This window comes from Anoplophora glabripennis, unplaced genomic scaffold (assembly GCF_000390285.2).
Source record: "Anoplophora glabripennis isolate ALB-LARVAE unplaced genomic scaffold, Agla_2.0 scaffold101, whole genome shotgun sequence".
In the NCBI taxonomy this organism is placed as follows: Eukaryota; Metazoa; Arthropoda; class Insecta; order Coleoptera; family Cerambycidae; genus Anoplophora; species Anoplophora glabripennis.
Genome location: NW_019416426.1, coordinates 271,595 through 298,188, shown reverse-complemented (window position 1 = coordinate 298,188; position 26,594 = coordinate 271,595). Strand labels below are relative to the sequence as shown.

General features: G+C 33.9%; 1 protein-coding gene across 2 annotated transcripts in view; it reads left to right on the top strand.

The window, feature by feature from the left end:
• Nucleotides 1-24,791, top strand: part of LOC108904300 (GTPase-activating Rap/Ran-GAP domain-like protein 3) — a 150,395-nt gene extending 125,604 nt beyond the window's left edge. For both annotated transcript variants that reach the window (XM_023454520.1, XM_023454521.1), the window contains exons 9-16: nucleotides 1,313-1,578; nucleotides 3,504-3,813; nucleotides 7,388-7,624; nucleotides 11,880-12,013; nucleotides 12,135-12,375; nucleotides 12,579-12,665; nucleotides 14,871-15,107; nucleotides 23,832-24,791. In XM_023454520.1, coding sequence (XP_023310288.1) covers nucleotides 1,313-1,578; nucleotides 3,504-3,813; nucleotides 7,388-7,624; nucleotides 11,880-12,013; nucleotides 12,135-12,375; nucleotides 12,579-12,665; nucleotides 14,871-15,107; nucleotides 23,832-24,052 — 1,733 coding nt within the window. In that variant the 3' untranslated portion in view covers nucleotides 24,053-24,791. The remainder of the gene's footprint in view (nucleotides 1-1,312; nucleotides 1,579-3,503; nucleotides 3,814-7,387; nucleotides 7,625-11,879; nucleotides 12,014-12,134; nucleotides 12,376-12,578; nucleotides 12,666-14,870; nucleotides 15,108-23,831) is intronic.
• Nucleotides 24,792-26,594: the final 1,803 nt, after the last annotated feature.

Genomic DNA, 26,594 nt, shown 5'->3' with positions numbered 1-26,594 from the left:
AAAAATTTTTTTTTAGTAGTTTTCTTTAAATAACTCAGCGGGATGACTTTGTACGAAAAAATGCTTAGGACATGATTTTGTTCGTAATAAAAATAGCTACAAAGTGGTGGAGGTCCGATTACGAAATTTGCAATAACAAAGCCGTGAGATTGAAAAAACGGTATAAAACGTCATTTTTTTAAAGTTGCTGTAAAAATGTCAATTATAAACAAAAAGTAATAAAACTTTCTAAAACTATAGTTCAATATACCATATTTCTCTATCGCACGGATTTCTATGAATTTCTTTATTAAGTTATTTAAAGAAAACTACTAAAAAAAATTTTTTTTTTTCAGAATTGAATTGTTAATAACTTTTTTCCTGATAAAATACTTTGTCAGCAAATTAGCCTGTTATTGTACTCATCATTTAAAGTAGGCCTGTGTAGTTATTTCTTCTGGGTTATCAAGGTTTGACACAGGCCGAACCTCTACCAACTGGACTATATTGCTAAAGACTTGTTTCTCTTCTGTGCAGACTGCAAACAACATAAATTGGCATTAGTTTCTCAATGTCTCTAATCTGCATAGTAGATAATTTACCTAGTCTCACGCTGTGTCTGTGAAATAATCCACTTCGTGAAAATGACGAAAATCCGTTGTGATTTCATTAAATCCAGTCTTTGTCGTTGCAGCCTGAAATAATAAATGTCTCTTCTCTTGTCAGAAATGTCTTGAATTAGATTTCCCCTGAGAATGCCTTTTTAATAACAGTGTTAATGATGAAGCTTTGTGTCCGAGATTAAAAAATTTAAACTTATTGTAATAGCAAAATCCACAAAGAAGGTGTCAACTTAAATTTACATTATATAGTATTATTGAATTGTAAAGGGTAGGCCAATTTAGGAATTTGGGGTAGGGTTTCTCGTACTTCTCGAGGAGATAGACAAAAAGTAGTAATTTGTCACAAAAAATAACCGGCGAGTTTTTGGGCTGTTTGGTTGAAAACTTCATATTATAATAATATATTAAAATCCAAGAGGTTTTCAAAAAATATATATTGGACAAAATTTTCTTCTTTAATGAGTTAAATCCCTAATTAAGAGTTTGGCAATTATTTCTAGAACACTCTCTATTCATTAAACAAAACTTTTTCAGTGTCGAATTTAAATAAGGCACTAGTATTGAGATCCAGCTACTATAAACGGAATCAGGAGCAGTTCAGCCCGCTCGACTACCAGATTTAGTACCACTTGACTTTTTCGAAAACCAATTTTAACTTCTGTATATTCTAACACAATTTTGTATCGAAACTTTCCTTAATAAAGCATCAGACGTCTTCGCCGTTGTCACGGTGGACGGCGACAATCAATATCGACTTTCAGTATTCTCCGATGAAGCCGTGCCTCTGTTTGGACCCGGTTTGCCGTGTCCGCCGGTGTTCAGCGATCCGTACCTCTTCAGGGAGTTCCTTTTAGTGAAGCTAATCAACGGCGAGAAGGCGACGTTCGAGACGCCGACCTTCGCCAGGAAACGGGAGAGGACGTTGGAGATGCTCATCAAGGACTTGTATTCGGAGCACATGACAGACGCTAGAATGGTTAGTAGACACTTTTTTATCCTTTTGATGAATTTCTAGTTAGTGGAATATATGTATAAAGGCATCTCTATGTTTCGGCGTTTATTGAGCTGTTTACAGTTCATAGTAAATGAACTGGTATCTTCAGGTAGTCAATAGTCAGGTAGTTTTGGTATTTCCTATTCTGTATAAATCTTTTTTCGAATAGTGTTAAATGATGTACAACTTGACCAAAATCATCTTTCTGCGAGACACCCAAATCAATAAATATTCATTCATAAATAATTATGTGGGCGGAAACGTGGCTTACGTTTCCGCCCAGTTTGAGCAACATTGCACGATTGGCACTGTTAGTTAAAAATCCTTTTATTTTAACGTCATCAATATTATTAATGATTCAGTCACAAGGAACAATGACAAACCGTAGAGTCTACGCTTGAAATATTGCAATCACAGTTTGGTTGAATAGAATGCCTGCAAAACTACACTACCACACCAATCACAAGTCGATGAGGCAGAATGTTGTGTTTTAAAGTAATTTTGGTATTATTGTTTTAATTATTTTTAATTTTACAAAAAAAAAAAAGGGAAACAAATTTACAGTTTTTGCCTTATAGATCAAACCCGGTTTTTCCTATGTATTTTGATGTTTTAAAAAAGATTTTCCGGGTTTTCCACAAATCTTCTTCAAATGCATGCGCGATTTTCAGCAAGTTTTCTGGCATTTTTTGGGTAACTTCATGCCACTCATCAAGACTTGTGTGATATGACGAGAATTCTGATTTTCTAAGTTTTTGACATAACAGATTGCGTATGAAAGGTTGAGTTACAGATTTCTAAGCTATCGGGTATCATCAATTGCCGATTTACTGCCAATATAGACTAGCAGATCAAGCATTCTGCAGTTGATGAAGGAACTCATTGTCTATGGGTTTTTCAAGTTTCTGATGAGTGATCTGATGTCGTTGCATAGATGATCTGTCTGTCAAATGTCAATAGACTGTCAAGTGATGGACCAGCGACTGTCAGTAGACTCTTAATAAATCCTAATAAAATCAATAAATAAATAGATTAAAAGAACCTGCCCATAGGTGAATCTTAGTCCATCTGGATGAATAATGACTGAATTGAAAATCAATCAACATTAATCTAGAGCTCAAGCCGTAAGGCCAGCGACAAGGCATTCACCATCTTGGGGAATAATCTATGTCATAGGCCTACGGAAATGATATCACTGAATAAAAAATTGATGGCGTTGGAAAATAGGAAAACAAGATGTTGACTGTCAAGTGAACCGGAAAGTAGAGATTCACAGACATCCAGTTCCTGAGTACCCTATCTATATTGACAGTCTATTGACAGTCAATCTACAATTGATGATACTTCATAGCTTGGAAAGCTGTACCTCAACTTTTCATACGCAATCTCTTATGTCGAAACCTTTAAAAATCAGAATTCTGTAAATTTCACCCAAGTCTTCAGTGGTACCTAAAAAATACCAGAAACAAAATTACTGGTCACGTGGCTCATAATTTATAAAGGCTCTGTAGTAGGTACCATCTGTGTAAAAATATGTGTGTCGCTTAAGGCTACGCAGTCACATTTTTAATAAAAACAAATCCTTAACGTAATTTTCCGAAAAATTGCTAGCGAGAAATATCACAGTGGACCATAAATCATCGCTGTTGATTTAACAAGTACAACTAGAAGCCTGCTAAATAAAAAAAAAATATTGAAACGAGTTTCCCCAAAAAATTTGGGTTTTTTCAAAGGAACTGCACTCTATGAGCGTAAGAAAAAAAATCAAGTGTTGTGTAGTTATTTTAGACGTTAGAGCAACATTAATTTTATTATTACAGTGTGAAAACTGTACCTACGTATAGAAAGTTTTTACATAATATTGCCATCAAGATTTCTGTATCCCTTCTAACTGTCTTTTCCCGCAGACCATGCTGAACCGCAGGGCCTTTTCCGACGTACTAGCCGAGACACCCAGGCACTCCCGCTTGAAAGAAGACTCCAGACAAATCGAATTCGTTCGTATAGGCCAGGCGCTAAAACTGGAGGCGATCGTGCGAGGCGACGCGCCAACGAGTCTGGCGTCTACAGGCAGCGCCGGCACCGTCTTCAAAAGGTCGCCCTGGGAGGCCAACTGCTTCTACCCCGTGTTCCCCTCCCAGACCATAGTCAGCGCGGATTCCTGGGGCGACAACAGGCTCATCGTGGGGACGGAGGAAGGGGTGTATGTCGTAGAAGGTATGGAGAAAAAGTATATGTTTTCTATTCAAGCTTAGTAATTTTTCTGTAGGTGTGGATCCAACTGCGCTCGTGAACAGTTTGGGACTGTTCAATAGATCACTCGAACGCGAACATTTTGATATGCACAAAAAATAATTTGTTTGTTTAATGTTATTAATTGACAGGAGTAGGTATTCCGCGTTTATCAGTAATAAATATGTCATTGTATCACACGGATCAAATTCGTGCTTGCGGTGCCCACATTGTACAAAACATTATCTAAACGCCAGAAAAGTTATTCAGGGAACTAACAAAGGTGTCTTTTTCAAAGCAGGCCAGAGGGCGCAAGCAGATTTAAACGTATAATGTCGAATATCAACATGATTTTCCAAAAAAATTATATTTTCCCATAAACATCATAACAGCGTACTAACTCTTCGCCAAATGTTTGCTGCTCGATACGCAGTTTTACGAGCGATATCGCACTCTGTTAGAGGTCTTTGGTTAGAGGTTTCATTGGAAGTGCTTTTTTTAATAGAGTTTTTTAATAACCAAGGTACCTAGTTACTTTTGAAAGAATTACATGCTTTAATACCTGTCTTTACCTAAGTACTCATCATGAGCTATCATCTGTTATATGTGTTAGGAGACTAATAATGTACTTGTTGGTATTTATTATTAAAACTTTGCAAAGGCGTACTGGTTGAAGTTCTATCCCATCCAGGGAGGTGTTTATTTACGGTTTATCTAGTACGAAAAGCCCGAGATACTAAGCCATACTGTATATTAAAAACAGAGAAAGAAATTGCTGGCGATATACTTTATGAGTACACGACAAATTTCACACTTTGTCCTCCTGACTATATACACTCACCGATCCAGGTGACAAAACCTGACTCGGCGGAACACAGCGTCTTGGCTGCATAATAACTGGAATGGATATTATATGATAGCATTAGTCTTTGTTCATTGTTGATACTTGTTAAGAGAATGACATTTTACAACTTGTTTCTGATGTTACAGTTGCTTCTACAATTCACGTTAGTTGTTTGTCTCCCATTTCCAATCAGTTCAGCCTATGACATCAGAAGTGGGATGATCGCCTCACAAAGTAAAATGTTTCATAAGCATTCAGCTAATTGCGAATAAATTTTTATGCACTGTTGCCAGTTCCCGGGGAATTTCCCATATTGTAAGGAATTTATAGATAAAATTGTAAAAAATGGGGAAAATGGAAAAATATCTGTCAATACGGGGAAAGTTTTTATATAATTATTTTTGCGACAGAATATCTAAGAGTCTTGATTATTTATTATTTGAATATGTATGACATTTTAATTTCAGGCCATATTTCTTGTTTATAAAGTTCTTATCTTCTTATCCATGTTCTGTTAATTCATGGTTATGTTTTGTGGTTAAAAAAAATGGATGATTATAATAATGCTGATAAATAACTGATAATGATGATCGGTAAATATATTATTAATAATAAAGAATTCAATGTTTCAAAAAAATTTAGAGAAGGAGAAAAATGTATTAAATAAATGTATAGAAAAAAAATAAGTGTTTCAACAGAAGATAAGATATTTTTTTCTTAAATTCTATTTTCATTGTCATCATATGTTTTTTTTTAATAAAGCACAAACAGAAAACCTGATTACCACTAAACTGTCATACAATTTATTGGTTATTTGACAATTATATAAATAAGTGACATAAACCTACTAGATAATATTGCATATTGTATCAATTACGAATGTAAGCATTAGGGCAACTCGAATGCAGTAACTGCATCTGAACTGCATCATGTTGAACAGTGTTCTTTATAAATACTGCTATACAGAACTTCAAGTAAAAGTCAACGAAACTGTATTTAAAAATATATGGTGTTCAAAAATAATGGGATATCTCAAAAAATACTAATGTTGACGAAAAAGTGTATATGACAAAAAACGTTGAAAAAATACTTTACTTTTAGATAGTTATATTTTTAAAGTTCCTGTAATGAAAACATATTTTCTCGGCGTCCCGACGCCGGCGACGTCCATCCCAATGGCATTATTTCTACACAAAAATAAAATCACTCTGTATATTTAACAAATAGAACTCGCAGAACGTATATATCTTCATTTGTTTCCAAGTAATTAGCCCGCGGAGTTTTAGCTGAATCACCCGGTATATGTGGGCCCCATAAACAGTTTTTTTATTCAAGAAATAAAATGTGAAATTGTATTTATTATTTATTGTATAGATAATATACAGAATATAACTAAAACACTTAACCAAGTTTTAATAACTTAATAACTCAGTAATTTTATAGATTTTACTAATAATAAGTTTTCCTATACATATGTTTTCGATATATGTAGAGTATGTCCTTGGACTGAGTTTACAAGAGGACAAATTGTCTAGTAAGTGAAAGATACGAAAAAAAGGCATTCTTGATAAAAGTTTTTGCTTGTTTAGAAAATACGAATCATCATGATGAACTTCAATTTTGTTCTACAGGGTGGGTCAAAAACATAAAAATGTTATTTTGAATAAGAGTAAACATACCTTATTTTGCAAGATACGAAAAAAAGGCATTCTTGATAAAAGTTTTTGTTTGAAAAATGAATAAGAGTCACGTTATCAAAAATTTAATTAAGTATTCTCTAGCACATCTCTAACCAGAGTACCTAGAAATGCTCGATGTAATTTTTAACGATGAACTCGGAAATTTACCATTAAATTTTCGCCAAAAAATGTATTTTCAACAGGATGGTTGTTCATTCTGCTCGTGAGGTATCAGAGTGGTTTAACCATAGATTTGGTCTAAGATGGATTGGTAGAAATGGTTCAATTTTGTGGCCCCCAACGAGCTCTGACTAAACCATGGCTGATATGTTTCTATGGGGCAGTTTAAATCAAATTGTTTATGCTACTCCAGTACCAAATAATATTGAAATGCTAAAAGGTAGAATTACCCAGGCTGTCCGTTATATATCCCAGGAAATCAGAAATTCCTTCAGATATCTAAAGAAGCAATTAGAAAAATGTATTCAATATGGGGATGGCGTTTTTAAATTTGATATCTTCATCATATTGCTTTGTTTACTTTTTTTAGCTTAATTGGTGTAATTATGTTCGCATTATTTAAAAATTACACTTGAATAAAACGTATTTTAGTTTTGTACTTTGTATAAAAAATTAAATTTTTGATGACGTGATTCTTATTCATTTTTCAAGCAAAAACTTTGATCAAGAATTCCTTTTTCTCGTATCTTGCAAAATAAGGTATGTTTACCCTTACGCAAAATAACGTTTTTGTGTTTTTGACCCCCTCTATACAACAAAATTGAAGTTCGTCATGGTGATTTGCATTTTCTAAACAAGCAAAAACTTTTATCAAGAATCCTTTTTTTCGTATCTTTCACTTTTTGGTCCATTTGCCCTCTTGTAAACTCAATCCGCGTACAAAAAAATGGTGTAAAATTTTTCATTATCAAATTCCATTTTATTACGAAAATAATATACATTACTGCAGGTAGATAATTTCATAGCAATAACCTAAGGATCCGAGCAGTAATAAAAACCCAATTTTACGTTCCAGACGGTAGCTCCCACCGCATGATCTTCGACAAGAGCCTACAGGTGCGCCAGCTGAACGTAGTGGAGCCCCACGGAATTCTCCTGTTGCGCGGCGGTCATTCCAACAAGGAAGGCAAGATCTACGTGTTCAGATTGTCCCAGATCGAGTCCCTGGGCGATACCCGGTCCCGCCTGGACGTCAAGGACCACCGCATGGAGCGCACCAGAGGAACGAATCTCTACGCCATCTCCAGACCTGGTAAGAGACGTGAATAATGGATGAGGGTGGGAAACAGTATTAACGAAATTGGAAAAAGGGACCAATGAAGGTGAATTATGTATTAAGTGCGTTGTTTTGGGCTTGGGAATGTATGTAAATTTGTACTAGATTTGTGTGAATTTTACACCCGCATATATATCTTCAAGGATTTATGTACAGAAAACAGCCAGTTCCTTGTATTTATCTATACCATTTACTTATGCAACAGTGTTAAGTACCCATTTACAGAACAAATAATGCAATAACATTATTTAAAAGTACCAAGAATGTACCGCTATTTAACTTTAGCAAACAGAAAATATCTTGAACAATATTCAAAATTGATAAAATTTAAATGAGTGTTCCGAAATTAGGAGGAAATATTTCCACAGGGTATTCTACGTCGAAAAATATTACTTTTTCTTTATATAAACGTGGGTCCAAAAATTCTTCCTAAGGAAGTTATAGCCACTTACCTAAAGGGGCCACTCTGATTATGTGTTTTTTTAAATAACTCCGAAACAAATTGAGATAAATTTATGAAATGGTAACTAGCTTAACTCTTATATGTTCAGTCGGCTACTAAAACGAAATTTTCATCACATCCGTTCCAACACTGGGGGGAGGGAGATACAATTTACCATAACTTTTTTATGCTTTGACTTTTATGACTTTTTATTGAAAAGTATAAAATTTCAGAGCTTTTACTAAAAATAGATACTCTAGGTCAAGGGTCAGCAACTGGCGGACCGCGGTCCAGATCCGGACCGCGGAAAGTAAAATAATGGACTCCCAAAAATTTTTTGATAGTTTAAATTACTCAATAAAATTATTTAAAAAATAGTTTTCTATTGATAATAATACGTTTGAATGCCACCCTTATCATTTCTACTACAATTGCGTGATTGATTTGAGTTCTTAACGGTTAGTAGGTAGATTAAAGAGTAACCGCAAAAAAACCCATTTTTTCGCCCGTTTTTGCGTAGTGTGTAGCAAGAACGAGGAAGGTCGTCCAGAGGTCTCCGTGATCGTCATGAAAAATGTAGGTGAACATAATTCGATTTTTCCAATATTTGGCCGACTTACCCCTACTTAAGGGGTGGAAACCATCCCTAAAACAAGAAACGTGAGAAAATGGTCGATCAATTCTTGGTAAAAATTGACGGGAATTTGAATGACAAGGAAGAGATCAGGGATGTTCTTCCAAATATGCTCAAGGTGAAAAACATCCCCCGCGTGGGGGTAAAACCACCCCTATTGCCGAAAACCGGCGGCAAATGATGTTCCCTTCATGAATTTCCTTTTTTGTGCCACCCTTCCTTATAAATCCAAATGATATGAAATACATGCCCCCAATAATTCGTTCTTCTGTCGGATTCTGATCAGTTACCCCTATTGAAGGGGTGGAAACCACCCGTAAAACAAGAAAACAGAAAAAATGGTCACCAAAATCTGGGTAAAAATTGGCGGAATTCCACATGGCAAGGGTAACATCAAGAATGCCCTCCTAAAAATGCTCAAGGTGAAAAACACCCCCCGCGTGGGGGTAAAACCAACCCTATTGCCGATAGCAGACGGGGAATGATATCCACTTCATGAAGTACTTTGTTTCCCCCACTACCCGGCAAATGATACGAAAGACGGGCCCCATAATTCGATCTTTTGTTTTACCCCCACGCGGAGGATGGGTTTATCATGAGCATTTTTAGAATGACATTCCTGATTTTACCCTTGCCATGTGAAATTCCCCCAATTTTACCAAGAATTTATCGACTATTTTCTCATGTTTCTTGTTTTAGAGGTGGTTTCCACCCCTTAAGTAGGGGTAAGTCGGGCAAATATTGGAAAAATCGAATTATGTTCACCTAGATTTTTCATGACGATCAATTTAAGCCCACGGAGACCTCTGTACAACCTTCCCCGTTCTTGCTACACACTACGCAAAAACGGGTGGATTTTGTGGTCACTCTTTGTGGGTGCAAATTAAAATAAAAAATTAGTAAGGAATGCGAGTTTTTTTTGTGGACTTCGTTAAAAATTTTCAAAAGTATCCGGACCCCACCAAAAACTACTTGCAGACCCCTGCTCTAGGTCCATATTGGTAGAATGTTCCATTTGTATGTAAAGCCCGTTTGAAAATAATGTTACATGTGTTAATCACCGGGAATTGAAATTGTCAATATTTTCTATCGTAGCGAAAAACAAAAACGCGTTTGGCGTCATTTGCATTGACAGTTCAGTTATTTACTTTTTGCGAATTATTTTCACAGAAATGTAGTAATAAAAAAAAATAAATGGAAACCACACTATTAATAAAACTTATCTTTATCTCAATAGTAATTTTTTATAGCAAATGCTCAAAAAGATTTCAACTTTACTGAATACATTTTTAGCTCGACGTCGAATTGCCCGCGAAGACCTCAAAACTTCAAAATTGTTTTGTCTGACCATCTTACGAAATAGTTGTACATCTTTATGATCTCCACGTTAGAAAATTTCCGAAAATTACGAATTACAAAACCCAAATTTTTATTAACCTTGGGAATTATTTTAATTATATGAAACGGGAAATTCTACTCTAGGTCAAAATAAACCCCTGAATCGTTAATAAAATTAGGTTTATCAAGAAGTATATTATTTATAATATATTGATGATGAAAATTGATCTTTTTGCGAGAAAAAGTGAAAGCTTTGCATTTGTCAATATTCAGTGGCAACCCATTCATACCAAAGGTTAAGTCTATCAAGGTTTTCCTGTAGATTAACGCAATCCAGAAAATTGTTTTGAAATTGTTTATACTTAAATGATATAAAACACACCATTTTACTGTTCTATTTAACGTATTCTGAAGAAGATGAACACATTTAATACAGAAGAAAAAATGTTAAAGTCGCCTTGTGTGATATGGAAAGATGTAAATAGAAAAGAGAAGAGGATTTAAATTAGAACATAGACAGAAGTGATAACATAAAAAGTTCTGAAAAGTTTTATATATATATACATATCGGGTGTCCCGAAATTCATGCAATAAATTCATAAATTCTTAAGACAAATTTAGGGTACCCGTATTTTTTCTTTTTGCCAACTGGCCCCCTCTTTCTGAGTTACAGCCCCCTGAAATCTGCCCCTAAGAAGTCTTTTTTATATCTCAAAACCATGTTGTACGAGAATCACTAAATTTGGTACACATGAGTTTTATGACATGTGGAATCTCACAGTGCTACGCTTTTTCGCGAGAAAGCCCCTTAAGACACTTTTTCGTGAAACCAGAAAAATTTGGTCGCAAATTTGATTTTTCTTTAAATTATTAGTTAGCTAGAAAGTCATTGAATTTAGAAACTTTTTTGTCTCTTGGTATTTGTTTCGTGAAACGCAATGTTTTTGAGGAAAATGGCGATTCACGATCACGATTCGATCACATTTTGACATTTTTCTCGAAAATATTTCGTTTTACGAAAAAAAGTATAAAGAGACAAAAAGTTTCTAAATTTAATGGCTTTCTAGTGGACTGATAATTTTTAAGAAATTTAAACATACGACCAAATTTTTTTGACTCCACACAAGGGGGCCACGAAAAATTGCCTTAAGGGGGTTCCCCGCCAAAAAACGTAGCACCATCAGATTCCACATGTCATAAAATCCTTGTGAACCAAATTTAGTGATTCTTGTACAACAGAGATATAAAAAAAAAGATTATTCTTAGAGGCGGACTTCAGGGGGCTGTAACTCCGAAAGAGGGGACCACAATAAAAAATACGGGTTCCCTAAATTTGTCCTAAGAATCTGTGACCAAATTTTGTTGCATGAATTTCGGGACACCCTGTATATGCTTCGGCAAATATAGATTCAAAAGCTTTAGCAAGTTGTCACGGAACCCTAAGGCCTCAAATTTATGTAAAAGTATTAGTGTTACATTCGGTCAAAAGCTATCGAAAGGTCGGTATATATTACATCCACCTAACTGGATCAATTTATAGTAGTTAATTTAGTAGTTAAGCCATGCAGTTCACGTGATATAATAAATTTAAAGACGATAAACGCAAATTCGTAATGATATTTCAAATATGTTTATAAAATTACAGAGTAGTGTATTTATAAACTTTTACATCACGGATCACCATTTTTGATCTTTTTTCTAAATACTAGGAAAAATTCAGCAGTCTTTAGTAAGGAAATTAGATATTCCTTCTTTTTATTTTAATAATCGAAATAGTATTTTCTTATATCTTGACTATATCAACGGTATTTCCTTAGGAGGAGCTCGATTAAGAATGTGCGTTGCAGTTGGAAGAAAACTGCTGATGTTCCAGTGGAAACATTCTGCAGCTTGGACGGCCTGGTGTCCAGCTAGTGACACAGACACCATTGAAGGATTTACATTTCTTTGGGTAAGTATCATTACTTATTAGATCAAACTGAAACTACTTCAGTCACCATTTGACTCTGTATCAAACAAAAACCTAACTTACGAGAACCATTTTGAATAATTGACTGTGACTGTATTTTAAGGAACTAAATCTGAACGAATCTCCATCGATGTTGACGATACTCGACAGTGGCTGGAGTCCGCATTCTCCATCACAAGGCGACGTGTTAGTATGCGTTGGTTACAAGAACCACTGGGATATCGTGAACGGTCGCACCGGCTACTCACAGCATCTACACACAGTCGAGAGTACGAAGGCTCATCTTGTGACAGCCCTCGACCTCTACGAGGACCAGGAAATTCAGTTACTCTTGTGTTACAACCGTAAGTATTTAAATGTATTGATAGACATTGCAAGATCCAAGATGTGTGTATATTAAGTAAACTGTTGTGACTCATCTGACACCTCTTCTTTTTTTGTAATCCTGTTATATTTCTGTTGTATTTTCAACTAAGTTTGCTGCTATTTTTCATATGCATTTTTATAATTACATATTTTGTACAAATTCCGTTTTTTTTTCTTTCAGACACTTGCCATTTTCAGAAAATAAACGAAGAAAACTCATCGTCATCCAATTTTGACTTTCATTGGAACTCAGTGCCTACAGATATAGGTAAAACATTTTTAAATTGTTAAATTTTACAAGTTTGGAAATAACAATTTTATCATACCTAAATATCCATTTTTTAATTTGTTCAAACTATTTATACATTTATAGATTAGTTACATAATAAACAATTTCCAATGAGTGAATACTCTTTAAATTACTAATGGACAAATTTCCTACAACATTAATTTATATTTAATTCAATAGCTGGGCAAATAATAATAAAATAAAATAAAATCGGAAATTCGTTTAATTTGGAATAATCGAGGTGGATTACATGGATAATTATCGACCATTAATATTATCCTGTGTTTTTAATTGTCTCCTGAAAGGCATTAATTTTAACATAAATGTGAATATACGTTTCAGCAATTTCATACTTTAGAAAAGTTATTTATTTACTTGTTTGAACAAATCCATTTTTGCTTTGTGAATGTCTCTTTTCTGTTATTTCTTTCGAAGGCGTTCTTTAGATTAGGTTCCGTCATGTCAGCATTGGAATTTTAGACTAAATGGCAAATGGCTGAGAAACAAGTTGTGTTCTCAGTCGCACTGAATGACGTCACAACGCCTTCTTGATCACGTGACAAAGTTCTAAAAAAATTAAATTCTCATACAAGTTGGTGACTCCAAAGAAATGCAACTGAAATCCTACCAGGAATCCGAAAATAATTTTACCGGAATAGGCCCATTCAGTAAAATTTTTTTATTGCATATTTCAAAAGTTTACCCTTTAGTTAGTTAGTATGCCAAAAATAAATTTTTTGTTTCAACGAGAAATGTGTGAAACAAATTAATGAAAACAGAGCGCGGAAAAACGTTGAGCAACCATTGCCTGACGTCATAATAGAGCACTCCGCTCACGCTCGCTCTCTTCCCATTCTGTGTTAATACATACGATATGTGGATCGATTCGCAGTTTCGTTAATTATTGTTTTTATGTCTAAATGGGTCGAAACCGAGGATTGTACAAATATTGTATAGTTCCAGGCTGCAAAAGTACCTCAGGATCGACTCCGAATAAAATATTTATTTCATTACCGAAAAATGAAAAGTTTGTGTGATGTTATCCACGGTTTCCCCAGCCACGGTATGCAACTCAAAACCACCTTCGTTTTTCTTTGGATGCACGTCTAGGGGGTTGTAAAATATTATTATTTGAACATTTAGAGCACAATTCTCAACTTTATGCCGGAAATAAATTCTGCCCCATCTAAATGTTCGTGTTCACAAAAAATTCGAAATACGACGGCGACAGGGACCTATAAGCAGTTAAGAACCACTCTAGTTTTTCTTTGGTTTTCCATCTAGAGGGTTTTAAATATTATTATTTGAACATTTAGAGCAGAATTATAAAATTTATGCTGGAAAAAATTTCTGCCCCATCTAAACGTACCCGTTCACAAAAATTTCGAAATACGTCGGCGAGAGGGACCTATAAGCAACTCAGAACCACCCTCGTTTTTCTTTGGTTGCCCGTCTAAGAGGTTATAAATATTATTATTTAAACATTTAGAGCAGAATTTTCAAATTTATGTCGAAAAAATAAATTCTACCCCATCTAAACGTTCCCGTCCACAAAAATTTCGAAATACGTTGCGAGAGGCACCTATAAGCAATTTATTTAAATAATAATATTTTACAACCCCCTAGACGGACAACCAAAGAAAAACGAGGGTGGTTCTGAGTTGCTCGCACATACACGTCGTCGCATACATCCACAAGTACCGAGTCTAGTACGTTGGATACATTTGTACACAAAATGGAAGGCAAAAGAAAATGTAGAAAAGCCAACCATTTACTTCATTGAGAAAAATCCGAAAATGTATTTAGATATTCCAAGACATTCTATGTTTATAATAAATATGTTTTGTGAAAAACGTATTTCAACAAGACTTGATGTATATCTCTTATACACTCTCTATTTATACACTTAAAAATACAGGTGGCAAATATCTACACATCTCTCCGTCTGCTCGCGACTTGATCGCCGAGTGGCCGGTATTGTGACGTCATTAGCTGTTCTCTCGCAGCGTTGACCTTTTTAAGGATCTTACAAATTCAGAATTAAATATATCACTTATTATTAATCCTATTGACCTAATTTTTTTAAGATATAATTAGGTGGTTAAATACTATCAAAAAATGAAAGAAAAAGTTTAAAACTAATTATCACTGAATGGGCCTATTGAATTGCACCTTTATTTTCAGTTTGTGCTTTTCCCTACGTGATCGCCTTCACCTCGAATTCCATGGAAATCAGACTCATCGTGAACGGGAACCTCATCCACACCATGACGATGCCGAAGCTGCAACTAATCGCCTCCAAGAATGACATCTTCTTTGCCACGACGGCCCCTGAATTTTTCCCAAATAAGACAGACAGGCTCTTCGTCGACATTAGGCAGCAAGACCTGCAGAAGCATTCTCCACCATCTAGTCCAAATGGTAAGATAAACATACTCTTTTGAAGTGATACCAATATTAAACTATTACCTTTCTAAAACTGACGAGTCGAGTTAAACAATTAAAACCTTAAAAACGTTGTTAAACAAAATTTATGAAACAGTCAACCTCAAATTTTGGCAATATGTTGCCACGCGTTGTCGTGTTTCGAAATAATACAATTGCTCAGAGGTTAGCGCCATTTGGTTGTAATGGAAGGTTTGGTTTGGTTCTGAAGTAATAATTCAAAATTATCCCTTGTGCAACTCAAGAAATGGTAGGTAAGCATAACTTTTCTTGCTGAAATCTCTGTTCAAAATTTTTTAGATGTGATGCATTGCCAAAATTTTTTAGAGGTGATGCATTACTAGTCCTTTTAGGTTCCAGATGATGATGGTGCATCAAGGACTCATCACCAGCTATAATCTCTGTAAAATCTCTGTTTTGTTCTTCGCAAAACTTGTTCACATGCATCAATCTTCGTTATTTCAATTCTACCTTCTTCTCTTGTGTCATGGAAAAGTCATATTATCTCTACTGATATAAGATTCTTTCTATAGTGAGAAAGACTAAATGTGTAGTTAAAACGTTGGAAAATTTTACAAAAAATAAAGTTTTTGTTCTAAACCCACAATTACCCACAAAATGAACAATACTAAAGAAATATTGAAGAAGTAATACTACTTTCAAGATCCAAAAGAAATCTGCCATCTTTTTTACATTCCATGGTCTTTGATATGTACGACCTCTTTTTCTATATCTTGATGGAAACTTTAGCTCTACCCTTTGCTGTTAACTCCTAAAGTTTTTAGAAATTGATATGGAAATGCAGAAAGTTCATCAAGCACCCAATTCTACTGAAGTTTTCAACCATTTCAGAAACTAGCTTTTTGTAGTCTCTACTATCGTGGTTCTCTAAGAAATTTTCAAGAGCTTCCTGAAAGTTTAGCCGACTTATCTTCTGTTTTTCAATAATTGTTGGATTAAAGAATTGGCTTTTCAACATTTTTCTAATTTACGGCCCGTTAGAAGCATCTTCCTTCAATTTTGAAACTGTTTTCCTGAAACAATTTTTGGATTTGGACATAGAAAAAAATATATGAAATATAAACTGTTTGAATTCACTAATGTCATATATGATTCATCGTTATAGAAAAGCGATGGATGAATCGCCCAGGAGTACCATTGTTAAAGTTTTTGTGTCCATGTTAGTCTAATCCACTGAACCAAGAGAAATTAAAACTAAATTCGAGACAAATAAAAGAAGAATACATTTCAACAAGGTTTTCAGTAATTGCTATATTTCTAACTCAAAATAATATGGAATATAAAAAAAATTCGATGTAAGAAATAACCAAGACCTTATTAGTGAAAATTTACTTTAGGCCTCAAGATTTATTATCAAAATATAACCACTTTAGTTTTCACCAACCACCACTACTGTTATTTATGAAGAAATGAGGAAATGATATATATCCGAATTTCCTTTAACTAAATTATAGCTAAAACAAAATTCCGCATTTGCAGCTTGTGGTATACTAATTGCCAGGATTCATGCGACGAAAACTAACTGGTCCGTTTTCCATTTCCGAATACTAAACCAAACTACAATAGAGTTAACGCTTCGCGGAGCTGCTCCGTCTGTTAAATCAATTTTCTGTATCCTGGACGAGCGTGTAATTGGTACCTATCGCATTAAATGGATATGAGCGTGCATGCATTATTTCGACGTACATGAATATTTGTTCTAGTAATATTCAGCAGAATCGTTTGCAGGTCGAAATAACAGGGCCTGCTTTCATCCGAACTATAACTAAGAATAGAAATTATATTCCCGTTTCGTCTAACAAAGTACCACAGTATTTGTGTAGATGTCGGTACACAAACTACTACGTTTTTAATAAAAAAAAATGTACTGGCATTTGATTCGGAATATGAGAGAATTTTTATTATTACGAAGACGAACTGATCACCCTATGCACGTATATAAGCATATGACCGCTTTAAAAGCAGACAGTGCATTTTATATTTTATAATCCATATTAGAATTAGGTATACCAAATGTCCAACAAATTCGCAAATTTTCGTAAAAATATTTTAAATAATTCTATTCCTAGACTAAATAAATGAACAAAATATCAATAAAACTGAGTTTGTTATTAAAAGACAATGAAAGATACAAAATGGTAGATATTTATACATTAATTACTTATAAAAAAATTTATTATCACTATTTTTGCCCGACACCGTGAAAAATTTGATTTTGTTTGCAATGTTTTAAAAACATACGGTGGAGTAAAAACACGTCCATTTTCTGCTCTTTGTAATACAAAATGTAAGCAACCCCAAATGCTCGATTTTTAATCTTAATAAATAATATAACAAACAAATATAATGTGTACAAAGATATCAAAATAGTGATATTTCTATACATTATACATAGCAAACTGATCCAAAAATATTCATACTAGCAAGATGTATAGAAGAAGTTTCCTATGATTTTTATACGAAAATAATAGGCAATGACTCATTTTCAATATGTTGATCTTTGCGACAGGTACAGTAAATACGATTCCATAGGCGTATCTTTTATAGAGGGTTCTAAAAATTGTTATACAGGGTGGTCCCGAGATAATGGGCCAAAATTCATGGGTGGATTCCCTAAGTAAAAATATTACGATTTAGCCGAACTTACCTTAGTCCAAAAGTTGATAGTTAAAGAGATACAAGGTGTTAAATGTAAAATATTATTTCAGTTTTTTTTTAATTTATAAAAATATTATCTTTACAAAATTTTGGAGATTGGAGTTCTTTGTGTAGAGGAATTGAAATCTGTTCACATTTTGGTTAAAGTTCATAAAGGGCGCTAGCTGCAGTAGATTGAATACGTTAAAAACGACATAACTTTTTTGTACTTTAAGGTATCTCATCTTTGGTAACAAATTCTTATTTTTCAACTTTTTTTGCACAAAAAAGGTATACTTTATTAAAGTAGCTATCTCGCACCGTTTTCGAGATATTTGGCTTTGAAACTTACAGTGCTGTTGCATTAAATTACAATTAAGTACCTACAGGTATTATTAATTTAGCGATAAAGTTTCTTAAGTAAGATTTGGACGAAAATTAAATAATTGACGTTTTCTACCTGTCTTATTGCTGTCATTTGTATGCTAATTTCTATTAAGTATTATTCGTATCTGATTAAAATTACATCTTAGCTTACAAATTAAAATGTATACTCGTATACATAAATGTGGGATAGAATGCCGAGATTTTCGTTTTTGGAGTTACATGAAATCAGTTGTTTATGGAGAAACTATAAACACTTGAGAAGAACTTTAGTAGCAGGATTTAAATGCTGCAAAGTCAAATAAGACAATCTTTTAATAAACGTGTTGATAAATGTATTGAAGTTAGAGGTGGACATTTTGAGCAATTGTTGTCAAAAAGGCATATGTTTTACTAATGTTTACTATTTTACTGTTTATTATAATTTTTAATTCTAAATAAATACTTGTTTTTGACATTTCTAAATTATTTTAATTATTTCAACTATTAGCATTGGAAGTTTCAAAGCCAAATGTCTCGGAAACGGTGCGAGATAGCTACTTTCATAAAGTCTACCTTTTTTGTGTAAAAAAAGTTGGAAAATAAGAATTTGATACCAAAGATGAGATACCTTTAAGTACAAAAAGTTATGTCGTTTCCAACACCTTCAATGTACGGCAGCTGGCGCCCTCTATGAACTATAACCAAAATGTGAACAAATTTCAATTCCTCTATCCAAAGAACCCCAAACCCCAAAATTTTGTGTAGATATTTGCATTTATTAAGAAATAAATGGAAATAAACTAAAATAATATTTTACATTTAACACCCTGTATCTCTTTAACTATCAACTTTTGGACTAAGGTAAGTTCGGCTAAATCGCAATATTTTTGTTTCGGGAATTTACCCATGAATTTTGGCCCATTACCTCGGGACCACCCTGTATATGGAAGAAACTGATATGTCGATTTTGGTAAAACTATATCTTTACAAATTTACACTCATCTTAATATATACCTGTATCCAACAAGTAGGTAGGTACTTTTCTTATGTATTGCTACTACAAATAAGTATGTATTCAGCAATTGCCCTTTTAGATAGTCATTGTCACTAACACTATCGCTGCTGACTGACAGCTATTATATCTAATTTCAATACTCTTGAGGTCCACATTCGTTGTTTTTTTATACGTTCATAATATACAGGGTGTAAGAAGTTTGACTGCCATTACTTCAGCATGAGATAGAGTAATCATAAATAAACAAAAAAGTTGTATATTACAGGGGCGTAACATTAACAGTTTTCGAATTATAGCGAGTATTAATATTGGAAGTAGAAGCGTATAACTTAATGTTACACACCTGATGCTACACCACGTGCGCACGCGGCATACTTATCCTAGACTAGAATAACAAAAATGTAAACAACTATTATTGTNTTACAGGGGCGTAACATTAACAGTTTTCGAATTATAGCGAGTATTAATATTGGAAGTAGAAGCGTATAACTTAATGTTACACACCTGATGCTACACCACGTGCGCACGCGGCATACTTATCCTAGACTAGAATAACAAAAATGTAAACAACTATTATTGTGAAACATTTGGTAAATTTCAAGACAACTGTTTTCCAGTTTTTAAATAAATAAAATAAAATGTATCGATTTTATAGTACGAAGATAGTGTTGTGCTTAAATTTTAGCTCGAATTTTAGTAATTATGAATCTCTTAAAATAGGAACTTAACTTTTAATCAAATTATGTAATTACAGTACCTACTCACGTAGGTACGTCAGGTACGTAAGATTTACGTCGTCCATATAATCATACGTATCAAAAATAATTTAGGTACTTACAAAGAGCAAAATTCAGTAATTTTTAAACGCACAAAAACAAAACAAACTGCAACATATACTCAAAATGTCCACCACCATTTTCGATGCACGCACGACACCTTCGAATCCAATTTTCGCCCTCACTGGAAAATTATCATGTATGTTAAACATTTTAAAAAAGCAAGGAGAAACATCTCAGAAAAAGGAAATAGTGGTACGCAAAAAACACTCCATCACGGTCAAATTCCAGATACCAACTGAATTGGGTATTGCTGGTCGTTGGACTGCTTAGTACCTCGAGTTACAAGTTGGAGATTTTGATAAGTTTTTCTCGGAAATGGTTGAGTTTAGGACCCACGCACAGTGGTCGGAATTCCGAAAAAGCTGGACAAAAGTCGAAATTTCAAAGTCGTTGGTTTGCGTTAATACTTCAGAGTATTCTAGAGAAGGAGTCACTGCGTAGTTCTTTAAAGTGACAGAGAGCTGTCCCATGTGTATAGACCACAGCAACTATCGGAAGTATGCTGCGACACATTAGCATATTTCACTTGCCACTGACCCCTCGAAAAGCGGTGAATTGAAAATACGTGCAAATTTTTACTAGAGTACGAATCGTTGTGTGCAATAGAGAGGGTGTTTCTAGAGTTAAGTAAAATACATTTGCTCATTTAGTACCTCATTTTCGAAAGTTGCATGTTTTTATTGCTTTAACAAAAACGTCTTGCAATTTCCATCGATTTCAAATCACATCAATCGTAAATTATCGAAATAGTTGTGATCCCAAGAGATCCTGCACTATTAAAAGTTGGAAAATGCGGACAGGAGTGTCAATTTCATATATCAAAAGAGAAAACCAACGGATTTTTCCGGATTGGTCATTTTTTGTGCCTCCGTGTACGACCGATTTACTATTGTAAGAGGCCTTAGTTATACAATAGCTAGCGTTTTAGTGTATCTTCGCGTTCCAAACGAGCGTTTCTAATTCAAATTGTTTTTTTTATGAACATGCACCTTTTTCGTGTGCCATTTATCATATTTTTACAAGCTTTTATTTAACTTGCCTTGTTAGTATAGGTCACATTTTGCAACTGAATTTTAAAACAATTTCCCCAACCGATTGAGCTGAAATTTTGCGTACACGTTTAGTTTGGATGACAATGCATGTTTAGCTAAGTGACGTCATTCTAAATCCAATATGGCGGACTCCCAAAAATGGCGGACCAGTTATTTTTTATGCACCCCCATGATATGGGTATCAAATGAAAGGGTTTGCTGAGAAGAGTACGAAAACAAAATGAAGAAAATTATAGATGAACTTATTATCTATGATATTTTAATTCATAATTTATCATTTTCGACAGGATCAGGCACCAGTAAAATTACGTGAATGAAAAAATAAATTTTTGATTTTTGAAAGGAAAATTCCAAGAGAATTTAGAAACGCAAATCATCATTTTAGATCAACCTTTTTTAAAAAGGTGCAAGATATATGAAAATGAGAAAAGCTTTTCAACCGAAGCTGTAGTGATAATATTTTCATGCTCTGATGTTTGTTTATTTTAATGTATTCTATCGTATGTTAAAATTAAGGCAGTCAAACTTCTAACACCTTGTATTTATTCCATGTCTCCAGAGTTACCTAAAAAAGTACTATTACATCTCTTAAAATAAAAGTTGTTATTTCAAGTCACATAAGTTTTTATTCAATCACATTAGTTGAATATGGTTAAGCTTACAGTGATATGACAGCAGTCTAAATAGTGTGAGTTTTAGCTATTTCATCAGTAGATGTATGTATAGTAATACATTTATGTTTTTGGCCTTTTCTTTTTATGCAATTTCTAATAACTGAACTTTGAACAACGTTTACGCTTTATATTCAATGTTTTCCAATGAACCATTTCTTCTTTTATTTTCTCCATGCAGATGTTGGCAAGTTTTTCTATTCGTCCTTTATGGTAAGGCGTATTGTCAATGTCAATCACCGTACCAAGTTCGATGTGAGGTAAAATAGATGCAAACTATTTTTCAAATATCTCATTGTCTATTTATAATCATGGAAATGCCTAGTTTGTCGCGAATCAATCACATGTAAACCGTTATACAATTTTGAAAATAAAATTCTTTACGTAGGTATCGCATATTTAACTTCAATTTTTGTCGTACCACGTGGTTTACTTTTTTGTTTTTCTATACGTTCACCACTCTTTAAAGCACGAACAACACTTGTGACAGACATTATTGTTAAAGAACTGCATTCTTATGACATTACTCACCGATATATTTGCATTCAGTGCTGAAATTCGTGATTGTTAAATTAAATGCGATCGTTTACAACTTCCCTGATTATCAGATTGACCACTAGCATCCACATACGACTCCATTTTTAACAACATTTATTAAAATAACTGAAATATGAAATAATAACATACATTTCCCACTTGTACGCTTATGACACGCATTGACATGCGTAGAAAGCTAAGACAGGGAGGAATTTCAAGAATTAAAATCACACAGTCTCAGATGTTTCTCTTTTTCTACAGGACAGACAAAATTATTTTGTAACCTGAGGGGTTATTTCTTTAATTATCTATCTACTGTTATGACCAATATCGTAACGAGTCTGGATTTCAAAAGAGTTTACTATTTAATTCTCGAAAGGGAGTTTATAATTATCATTACCTTTTAATTAACACGTGGGAACTTAGAAATGTTGTATGTTCAGTGAATGAATTTCAAGCACTTACCATCCATTGCTTACGTCGAATGTAATCCAGTGACTGGTTGTACAGGATGACACTAAAGTTGAGAGAAACAAAAGGAAACACCAAAACTTCAGGAAGGGTTTTAATAACAATAAACAAAACAAACACACAAAATAACGACACAACGGCTCGAACAACATTATTAATTTATCGCGACAGCGTACCGAGATACAGGGAATGTGAGATTCATAGCAAAATTTGGAAAAACTGTATCCATTATTAAATTTAATTAAGTAGCCCGAGACTCCAAAACTAAGTCGACTGCTCAATGTGGAACCTAAGGAAGAACTGACTTTTTCTCGTAGATCTTTCCTGAATTCGACACTTCGCTTCGACACGCCCATTTCTAGGGTCCAGACGTTTCTGTTCTTATCTTACTGGCGGGAACCCTGGATATCGGGACGCTTGGGCATAACTATGTCATGTTAATAGTTATCTAAATAATTTTGAGAATAACTTACAAATAACACTAGCCTTCTTCTAGTGACTCCGTGTAGCGGTACGGGACGCATTAGTCGATCTAATTTAATATATCCTTATAGCTTGGAAAATCCGCCAAAAAAACAGCTATTTCATTTATTACTTTCTTTTCCTCACAACATTCTAACAACTTATTCTTGGAATTCCTACGTTCTTTGGAATCCATTTCGCGCGTCATTTGAAATATCGATTCTTCTCTTTATACCTGCTCAACGCATGGCCCCGACTCTAAGTGAACTTGTTCAGAAAATATTGCTAAATTTCGTGAAGCCTTCCCCGAAGGACGGTCTTGGCGACGTTAAGCCTACTTGAAGACCATTAACTTGCCGATAAATTAGTGCTGACTGAAATATCTTACTTTTTGGCCCATCCGTTCCGAGAACCTACAAATAAATTACTACGCGTCCCGGCTTTTGTTACAATTTTATCCGATTAAGATAGTAATAATAAAAATTATTGTTTGATTTATTTATGGCTCTATTGCGTACTGGTTTGGCAGTGGAGTATAGAACAAATTTGTTGGAAATCCGTAGCAGGATATCTATCTAGCGACTTTCTTACGTAGTAGACGAGGCTTTAACCTCTAATTTTTCTTCCAGCATCTCCAGAACTTAGACCTCTACGCATCTACCGCATCCCCATCCACGCGCTGAGCCGCAACGTGAACCAGGACCACAGCTGCGTGACCAGCGGCTCCCCACCTACTTGGAAGTCGGCGGAAGCCAAATTGGCAGTGCCCGAACAGCCACGAGTGTCCAGGAGCGCCACCAGCTCCCCTGTGCCGCCCAAAGTCAAGCAGCTGCAGGGGACTGTTAAGTGATGATCGAGGAACTCTTCCTTTCTGCTATCGTAGTTAATCGCGTCTCGCAGGGTTGGTGGGAAGGAAATCATCGGATTGCGTGGAAGGAAAATTGATTGAATTTTAACGGTTTGGGTTTGGGTGTCGGTTTCTGAAATGAGACGGTAAAATCAAAATATTGTTCCAAGTTGTGTGTTTGGAGTATTACTTACTACAAAATATTTCTTCCTTGTACTGAGGCATGTACTGAGATAATTATTTCTTCTAAATTGATTAGTTAAGAGCTATCGCTGCAGATCTAGTCGACTGAGTTAATAATATAGAGTGTAACAGCGAACTTGCGATACATTTTAAGGGAATTTCCTCAGCCAAATCAACTAAAAGAACATGAGTAACTATTTTTTTCTAAAACGATTACTAAATGCTCTATGACCATTCAAAAATTGAATATGAAACGCAGTTTTTGGTAATTTATTCAAGAATTATAGAATTCATATTTGGTACAGTCCAAGTCTTTCCTAGTAGTGGCGTTGAAACCCAACCCAATAGGTTTAACCCAACTAGAGATCAACCAGAATATAGACACATAATAAAATTTGATTAATACCTTCCTCTAAAATACAAAAACATAATACACAAAACATATACACATATGCTTACTATTACCTAAGAAGTATCTATACATGCGTGTTTAGAGTTAAATAAATAAAAGAGTATTGGATATTACAATTATATGCTTTGAAAAATTAATTATCAAAATGCGGATTGAACTCATTGTTTAAGATGTTCCCAATATCACATTTTGCCTTAACCATATAATAAATACAGTAAGTAAGTAAGTAAGTAAGTAAATTACAAATTTCTTTACACCAAAATGTATTTTGAGTTTCAAACCAAGTCCATTTTATAGAAAATCTGCGTTAAAATGGGGAAAAGTCTGTTATTTGTCCATTAATTCATATTTAGGCAAACTGTGTAATAAAATCTATAAAAATGTATTGCTGGTTGCCTATTTGCTATAGAGCCCTTTTAAGAGAGGATTATATTCAATTCCTTTCCGGATATGCACCAATGGGTCTGAATGACAAAAATTATTTGGGACTTGTTCAATTCTTCACGTATTAATAGTATATAAAGGTGACTAGATTACACAGGTACATGTACTAATTTAGATCACATATACACAATTTTGTATATAGATTCCTAATATTTTACGGTAAACACCAAAGTCGTTGAAAATAGGTAATTATTCTGTATACGGTAAGGGTAAGCATATTTGTACAAAACCAAATTTAAATACGAAGTTAAAATTAGGGTTCTGATTATTTCATAGTTTAATTTTTATTTACTCATAAAAACCAGTTACTATTTTATATACGAGAATCCGACACAATGTCTTACAATTAATTATAGTTAGATACCTGCAATATGCGGCTTTAGAATACGTTCTTAAAAAAATGGTAATTGCCTTTTTATTTGTTTTAATAAAAGGAATTAGCCCTAAAAATGTATCGCAATGTCGCTATTACACTCTCTAAATGCATGATCAATGAAAAAAAAATTATTTGTCTAAGAATATAGTATACATAACCTTCGCTGATTCTAATCTCCAAATAAAATAAAAATGTAAATAAGTCATATGAAACAGGTTAAAGATTATCTACATATTTGGACAGCACTAGGGTTTCTGATTTCTCGGCCTACTTTTTTTCTCGGGTCTAGAGAATTCTCGACTAGGAATTCCCGGGAATTCTCGAGAAATTTCTAAAACTTAAAAAAGTCATAATTTTGGTATTGCAATGCGAAATATAAACATGCCATTATATTTAACAATCATCATTAACATTTATTATTTATTCAGTATTTTTATTAATTACTTATGTTGCTACTTCTACTAACAAAACTAAATTAAACTTTGAGTTTCTTCTTAAAAACCTTTAACTTGTTTTTTTATTAAACACTTTCAATATACTTATGTTTATTTCAATGTTTTTGAATCGTAGTTTTCTTCCAATAATAATTATTAATAATCATTAATCATGCAGTCTTTTAATTAAATAAATAGTAAATAAGGAATTTAACCGAAGAAATCTTAAAAAAAAAAAAGCTTTAATTTAAAGATACAGAAGCGTTCTTCCTATTAATTTATCACTTCAACATTAGGTATCTGCTTATAATAAAATTTCTACACAGACTTATAACTAGGTACAGGGTGATTCACTATATTTTGACCCCCCTTTAACTTTTTTGTTTTAAGAGTTATAAAAAAATGTGAAATACAAAAGTTGCACGATTTTTTATGAAATTTTCGAATATGATAGTAGAAAAACAAATGAAGTTCAAACAAAATGGCCGCGGATGTTAACTTTGTTAATTTAAATGGAACACCCTGTATATTTTTACACATTTGGATAGAACGTTCCCTGTCGAGCACAGTCATATATGGTTTGTTGGGTCCATCTCTAACAATAAGCGAGATAATATTAAAAAACGAAAAGAACGTTTTTTATTAAGAAAATAAAATATTTTGTAATTGTTGGACGTTTTTCGGGCATTTCTGCCT